Here is an 8,060-nt window from a genome sequence, read left to right on the forward strand (position 1 = left end):
TTAAATTCACTGAATTCTTTTATCATGTGTATAATTTTTCTTTTGCATTCCATGTCCTGCATTATCTCTAGGGGGTTCTCACTGTACTCCTGTAGAGGATTATTATTATTTGGTACAGATGTTATTTTGGGTTTTCATGTTATTATTTTTTTTCTCTGTGACTTTGACATGTGAATTTCTTTTGTAATTTCTGATTCTTGTGTGAGACTCAAGCCTTCAAGTGTAGGTCTGTTTCATTTTGTAAACTTTATGTGTCTGTGTGGTTTACTTGTTGGGCTTGAAAAGCTGGTTGGTCTAGGCTTCAGGTTCTCTCTTTTGATTTTATATTGGAGTAGCCAAATTGCTTTTGTCTTCAGAATTTCCCACAGAGTCCCAAGTGAGATGAGGATCAGATGCTCTCAGGCTTTCTCTTGAGGTCTGGATCCCTCCAGGAAAAATGTGTCCTCAGGAATTTGGGGGCTGGACTGGCCTGGGGGCAGCAGCCAGGAAAATACTGGTCTTGGGCAGCTGGTGGCCATGCCACCCATGGAAGCAGAGGGAGATGAGGGCAGGATCAGACCCAGAGGGCTCCTGGGGACCTCGAGAAGGAACTGGGTTGGTCTGGATGCAGAGGATCAGGAAGCAGTGATGGTTTTGAGCCAAGTGGTCAGCCCCAGTGTCTGGGGTGCCAAGACAAGAATTGGGTCAGTACCCAGGCTAGGAGGAGAGACAGGGCGAGGGAGGTGGAAGGGGGAATAAGGCTGGGGGAGTTAAGGCGCAGTGGGTGCCACTGGACTTACCCAGAAAAGAGGCTGGTCGGTGGTGCAGCCCAGAGAAGTAGAGGGAGGTGAGGGCGGGACCAGGCCCAGAGACCCAACGCTTTTTAAAAATGAAAAGTCTCACTGGGCTTGGTGTTACATGCTTGTAATCCCAGCACTCAGGAGGCTGAGGCAGGAGGTTGTGACTTGAAGCTAGCCTACACTTCATAGTGAGCCCTGGCTCAAAAACAAAACAAAAACCCAAAGGTTGGTGACTATAGCTCAGTTGTAGAGCACTTGCATTGTATGCACAAGGTCCTAGGCTGGCTCACCAGCCCTGGGGAAAAAAAAAGTTAGTTTCTCATAAGAAATGAAATAGTTTTGCATTAAAATCCAAAGAAGTCATAGGGTAACTGGTATTAGCCTCTTGGTGAAGTTCTTGTTATCAGTGGTTTCAATTTCTCTTACAGATGTTTCTGCACTTTGAGGATCATGGATTAGTGACTTGCTCTGCTGATCATCTCATCATTTTGTGGAAAAATGGAGAGCAAGAATCTGGATTACGCAGTTTAAAATTATTTCAGAAGTTAGAAGAGAACGGTGACTTATACCCTGCTGTCTAGTTTAAGGAATTGGATGAATACATGTGCATGAGCCTTGAGCATCAAATTTAGAGTAATACTCTGAAAACCATTAACGTATTGGTCACTTAGATTTGTAATTTTGTTTCTTGGTCATAAAGTTCTGTTTGTTTGACTTCTTTTTTGTGTGCCTATAAGCTAGCAACAAGTATATCCACCAAAGAACATACTACAGATTTTTTCATTGAACTATATGCTGCTGTGGAAGTGGTGAGTGTTGTGTTGAGTTTCTTAAAGCAACAGAAACCAGAGTTAATTGTAAAGCTATAGCATTCTTTAGAAGTTTTATTTTGGGTTCCTTTAGAGACTTTTAAATTAAGAATTCTCATGATAAATATATCATTTCTACTACAAAGTTCCCTGGTCTTTAGTAATATCAGTGTTTAGTAGAATCAAACTTGAATATTAGCCAAAAATGAATTATTTTAAATACAGTGGTTCTTTTTGGTACCAATTAATTTAAGTCATTGAAAAAATATTTAGTTGTAACTAATGAAATCCCTCTATACTCCAGTCCATAGATGTAAAGGTACATTTCTTTCTCAGTGTCTACTGGCCTGAACAGTAATTAGCCAGAACAGTACTCAAGTGCTCTGGGGATGAATGCTGGATCAAGGCAGCAGTTTATCAAGGTCAGGGACTGCAGCTGAAGTGCCTGGTCATCTGCCTTTGATACGAGACTATTGTGACTATCACGATTGGACCATCTTCATCACCCTGCCAGCCTCATGACAGAATACTCTCACTTTTGGTGCTGAAAAATGAAGAATATCATACACAGTAAAAATGGGGAATGAAACCAGGCATGATGGTACATGCCTTTAATCTCAGCACTCAGCATGCAGAGGCAGGTGGATGTCTGTGAGTTCAAGGCCAGCCTGGTCTACATAGTGAGTTCCAGGCCAGCTAGGGCTACAGGGAGACCTTGTCTCAAAAAGACCAAAAATGAATGAATGAATGGATGAATGAATGAACAAATGAATGAATGGGCTGGAGAGATGGTTCAGAAGTTAGTGAACCCAAGTTTGGTTCCCAGTACCCACACAGCGGTTAACAACCATATGTAACTACAGTTCCAGGGGATCTGGCCTCCATGGGCATTGCATGACACAGGTGCACTTATGGAGAGGAATTACTCTTAAACTGCTGATATGGAATCCAATGAAAGGCAGATGAGTGACATTAGCACCCGATCCTTTTCTAAGAATACTTCTTCAGACCTCTTCATCACACACACAAATACTCATACTCCCTAAACAGAATGTGAGTTCCAGGCCAGCTAGGGCTACAGGGAGACCTTGTCTCAAAAAGACCAAAAATGAATGAATGAATGGATGAATGAATGAACAAATGAATGAATGGGCTGGAGAGATGGTTCAGAAGTTAGTGAACCCAAGTTTGGTTCCCAGTACCCACACAGCGGTTAACAACCATATGTAACTACAGTTCCAGGGGATCTGGCCTCCATGGGCATTGCATGACACAGGTGCACTTATGGAGAGGAATTACTCTTAAACTGCTGATATGGAATCCAATGAAAGGCAGATGAGTGACATTAGCACCCGATCCTTTTCTAAGAATACTTCTTCAGACCTCTTCATCACACACACAAATACTCATACTCCCTAAACAGAATCTTAACTTTCACAACTGTCTATAGTCAGGGACTGGCAGAGTTCACTAAGGTCATCTAGGTAGGTCAGTGGCATAATATTAGAAATGAAAAAGCTGAGGCCATTGGAGGTAGGTCTTGCAGTGCCTACAGTGCCCATTATCGTCATGAATGGCTTTGAAAACAGAAATCTAGGAGTAAGAAAGACTGAGGTTACTTTATAACCACCAAGTTAGGAAAACCAGAGTCTTCACAACTCTTGTTGCTGTTTTAATTCATAATAAAAATAGCTTGTGAATGAAAGATTAAGATTGCCTTTTTTTTTTTTTTTTTTTTTTTTTTTTTTTTTTTTGAAAAGCTGAGACAGGGTCTCCCTGTAGCCCCAGCTGGCCTGGAACTCACTATGTAGACCAGGCTAGCCTCAACTCAGAGATCTGCCTGCCTCTGCCTCCCAAGTGCTGGGAATAAAGGCACATACCACCACACCTGGCAAGATTGCCTTTTAGCCAGTAAACCATTATTATGCGTGGAGTCACACAAGACGTAGCTTTCTAATCACTCATCCTGAAGATGAAATGTGGTAGCACCCCTCAGCCAGGCAGACTTGCAGTCTGCTCTGAGTGCATCAGATTGCTAGTCACTTTGGTTCAGTTGTTTTAGACACACTTAAAGCTTTTAATTTTCCTTCCCTTTTACTAGCTTTTATTTTTTATTGTTTTGCAAATTACATATTAGGACATTAGTAAAGATGTTTTCTTAAATGACTTAAGACATAAGGAATTCATAAGTTTTTAACTTTGTATTTCCCAACCTGTTTGGGATTAGTTTTTTGTGCTAGTAATCTACTCAAATGGAGTGGTAGAAACCACAGAATACTTTTAAGAGCAAACAGTAACAGTACCTTAGCAAATCTTTGCTGTCATTATACTCAGTTTTCCACCATGAGAAACTTGAATGTCCAGAGCAGGGGTGGGCCTTTTGTTTGCATGAGTGCTCTGAGTCCAGAGAAATGGAGCATGATAGGAGCTTCTGGCAAAGATGGCAACCCAGTTACTGTTCAGTTGTTCTATGTAGGCTGTTACTAAGAGTTGTACTTTAATTCAGAAGAAGAAAATCATAATTAAGGTAGGTATATATTATGTGCATTTTTTTCCTATTTTTCTCAGTTTCAACACCAGAACACTGTATTGTATACCTTGTGATTTGTATTTTAAATTACTTTCACCTCAGTCGATAGGTTCATTTATACAATGCAGTCTTTTTCTCTCAAGTTGAGTGGGTGCTGACTGTGCTGACGGGGCTTTTCTTTGCCTGGGAGGCTAACTAGTCCTGACTATGGGATCATTCTGGTCCAAGTAACAATATTTTATAACTGATTCCTTCCTTTGGGTAGTAATAGTACTCATGTGACCTCTCTTCTAGTTAGATGATTTTACATTTTCCTAAGTTAATATAGCTCCCCTCAACACATGGTATCTTAGTAAACAATTAAGAGCAAATGCCAATTTTAATAGTTTATATGTATTATATGGAAACTATATTTATCACATGAAATTTTTAATCACCTGAAATCCCGTATTTCTAATAAATTGACTATATGAAAGAATACGCTAGTTAGCAACTGAGAAGATTACACTGTAATTTACACTGATAAGGAGCAGAGTTGTACTGGAGCTTTAGCACTGAGTGACTTTAAGCATTTCACATCTACAAATTAATATTAACCTTTGAAGTTAACATGAAATTGAAGCTAAACACTGAATAAGCTGTAATGCCTCATATAGAAAATGTCAGGTGCCTGGTAACTGTTACTTTCCAGGTAGAACTGAAAGTGAGATGGTCACTCTCCTTGTACCAAGCAAGTTTATGAAGCCTAAGCAGATTATTTTGCTCCCTAATAAGAAATTTTAATGTGTTCTGAAAACAAACTTAGTGACTCATGAAATAAAGGACACTAAAACCCAGGATTTTAAATTATGAAAAATTTAGGCCAAAGACAGAAAATAAAAACAACTGTTTGGAATGAAAAAATGACTGTAGGAATTTAGTTACAAGTACATCACAAAAACATTCATCACATTTACATAATGCAGTAGTACAATACAAAGCTGGCTGCTATCCTGACTTAACAAGTCCTCTTACCGTCTAACAAAAATAATTTATACATTTCTTTGCATGGAATTGTCATATGTTTCCATTTTTTGATACAAAACATAGAAAAAAAATATTGGCACATTACATAGTGATACATCATTTTTTCCTTCCATATACCAGTTTTACATACTCTGCAGTCCAATTTTCATTTGGAAAAAAGTAATTATCTACTGATCCAATTAGTTCAGTTTTAATATCTCTTAAAAATGCAGCATGGAGTACAGATAAAACAAAACTAAGATATTTGTGTTCTGAGTTTCTGCTATTGATAACAGAGAAGGTATGGCTGATAAAAGAGAGAGGGAAAGTCATATCTGACTTTATGCAGATCACAGAAAGTTGTGAAAAGAGCTGTATAAAAATATGCACTTGTGCTTTAGAAGCTCTAGCATAAGTTAATAGCTTAAAATAGTATTTACTGCCCCTCCATATGCCTATTTTCTGATATATTTACACTTCTTGTCATCCCTTCTTTTTACATCATTAAAGCAAATGACGTGATCTCAAATGTAGAGAAGTTAAAAATACCTGAACCTTGAAACCTCCCCACACTTCCCCAGATATGGACGTACTGGTGATGCACAAGAACTCCATGGCGGAGGCCCAGGGAATTTAGATCATTTTAATACAAATTTTAAACAGCAAGTATATATAAATTTTTTCTTTTCAATTTTTAAAAAAAATGCTGTCCAGGGGCATTCAGATTTAATGGCTTTTATAGAATGCTCATTGCCTTGTGGCTGCTTCTGTGAGCCTGAAATAAGGGAAGCTCGTGGATTCCCCCTAAGCAAGATCCCACTCCTTCCCCCATCAGTTGGCATTCTGTAAGGTGAAGTCCTTCTAGAGGAAAGAGGGCGCACAGGCTGCTGATCTCCATCTAGAGGGCGCTCACTAGACCTGGGCTGCACTCTAACTTGGTATCTCACCATCCACCAGAACCACGTAGGCATGGAAGCTGTGATACTAACTAGAGTTTTGATAATTTGGTCCTGGTTATACTCATGTTAGGTAGCTTTTTTCTTACATGAATCTGTAAGAGATACATGTAAAAGAGCTTCTTAAGAATCTCAGACTTTTGCTCTTGAGGAAAGTAGTCAAGCTAAACAGTGATGGTGAGTTTTCTGGCAAAAGTTTAGCTGAACGCTGGCTAGGCTATCTGGTTTCCACCCAGGGGATGGGCTCACAGCACCAGGTCTTTGCTTCTGCTTCCTGCTGGATAGCTACAGTGAGTCAGCCCCATGGTGTTACAAGGGCTCACAGGGAAACAGCATGGCAGAGGAGGCTGCCAAGCGCTCATTCTCTCACGAAGTGGTCATTCAGAAGAACACGTTTTTACTGAGAACATAACTTTCTAAAAATGAAAATTGGGGGTGTACGTGATTCAGGGTCAAATATGAAACACTCTCTCCTTAACCTATACTTGTCATTTTCATTATGAGGGAGACCTTGTTGTTTATACTGCTGTGTGAGTCACAGTGTCCTTTGAAGATCAACAGGTCCCTTCTCTGGCTTGGCTTTAGCTGTCAGATGGGAGTCTCAGACTTTTGCACTTGAGGTCATCTAATGTCTTCCAGTGCTTGTAGTTATCAGCCAAATGCTGCATCAGTGCTGGCAGATGTGCAAAGGCTGCAAGGATATAAAAGAATCAAAAGAAACCCATTAAATTAAGTTGGATACCAGGAGAATTTATTAGTTTTAGGCTGAGGTTCTCTGGGATCAGAAATGGAGGACACAGTAACGTGCTTACTATGCAAACATGAGGGCCTGAGTTCAATCCTTAGGAACCCACATAAAAAGCTGGGTGTGATGGCAAGCTGGGCATGGTAGCCAGCTTTAGGGTGGCAGAGACAGGCAGATTCCAGGGGCACCCTGGCAGCTAGCCTAGCCTCATCAGGGAGCTCCAGCTCCAGGCCATTGAGAGACCCTGTATATAAAGAGCCACTACACCCAAGGATGACTTCTAGACTCTACTTGTATACATCTGTATGTGCATGTATACCTACAAAAAGGAGAGGTACCCCAGGCTAGGCCTCAGGCAGCAAGTGAACACAAGCAGAAGATGGGCAGGTCATTAAACACTAGTTTGTTTTCTTTTCTTAGTGAAGAATTGAACCTAGGGCTTTGTGCATATGGGACGAACATTCCACCACTCTAAGTGATATTCCAAGCTTTAAGCATTACTTGCTGAAATACAACCAGGTTTTTAAATCAACTAACAAGCTGTTTATCTGGGACATTATCAGAAGAACCTGAAAAACACGGTAGATGTGTTTCACTTCGTTCTCTTTCTGGAATTTCTTCCATTGTGAGAGCAAAAGTAAGTGTTGTACACTTTGGAAATACGTCCACCAAAAGGTGAAAACTTCTTTATTCAGTTAACACACATTCATTGGATATTTTGCACTCAAGATCCTGTGTCAGGTGCTGGGGATACATAAAGTGTTTATGTACCCACCCACCTTACCTGGCCACAAAGAGCTGATAGCTTTAAAAAAATGTTTCATTTACCTTTAGGTCTAACCTATGTCATTAAAGGTATTCATTATAAAGTGTAACAGTGCTATTTGTGGGTGGTAAAGCAGTAACTTGACTTACCATCCCAGGCATCAAACATGTCTGTTATGAAGTAGTCAATGAAGGAGATCTGGGACTTAGGGATGCTGCAGGTATTGCGGTCAAACACTGGCATCACCACAGGTAGTCCCTGTCTCTTCTCTTCATCAGTCTATGAGGAAAAAAACACCACTGCGCTGGGTTGTGTGGCGCCTGAGAAGCCTTTACAGTAACAGATTGCTTCTTAGAAGACCCCATGAGTAAGGGTCACTGCCCAGTGAAAACAAGCTCAGCAGTTTCCTGACACTTCTAAGTCAACCACCAGAAGACCAGGTTTTCTCATACCCAAATCCATCCCTCCCT

General features: G+C 40.4%; 2 protein-coding genes across 7 annotated transcripts in view; one reads left to right on the forward strand and one right to left on the reverse strand.

The window, feature by feature from the left end:
* The window catches only part of Wdr41 (WD repeat domain 41), a 59,039-nt gene extending 57,546 nt beyond the window's left edge, over positions 1-1,493 (forward strand). The window contains exon 13 of the mRNA XM_008855984.3: positions 1,208-1,493. Coding sequence (XP_008854206.1) covers positions 1,208-1,360 — 153 coding nt within the window. The 3' untranslated portion in view covers positions 1,361-1,493. The remainder of the gene's footprint in view (positions 1-1,207) is intronic.
* A 4,327-nt stretch (positions 1,494-5,820) lies between these two features.
* Positions 5,821-8,060, reverse strand: part of Pde8b (phosphodiesterase 8B) — a 231,470-nt gene continuing 229,230 nt past the window's right edge. For all 6 annotated transcript variants that reach the window (XM_008855989.2, XM_017795088.2, XM_008855988.2 and 3 more), the window contains 2 exons: positions 7,740-7,869; positions 5,821-6,770 (listed from right to left, as the gene is read on the reverse strand). In XM_008855989.2, coding sequence (XP_008854211.2) covers positions 6,661-6,770; positions 7,740-7,869 — 240 coding nt within the window. In that variant the 3' untranslated portion in view covers positions 5,821-6,660. The remainder of the gene's footprint in view (positions 6,771-7,739; positions 7,870-8,060) is intronic.

This window comes from Nannospalax galili, unplaced genomic scaffold (genome assembly GCF_000622305.1).
Source record: "Nannospalax galili isolate Female #2095 unplaced genomic scaffold, S.galili_v1.0 scaffold907, whole genome shotgun sequence".
Classification (NCBI taxonomy): Eukaryota; Metazoa; Chordata; class Mammalia; order Rodentia; family Spalacidae; genus Nannospalax; species Nannospalax galili.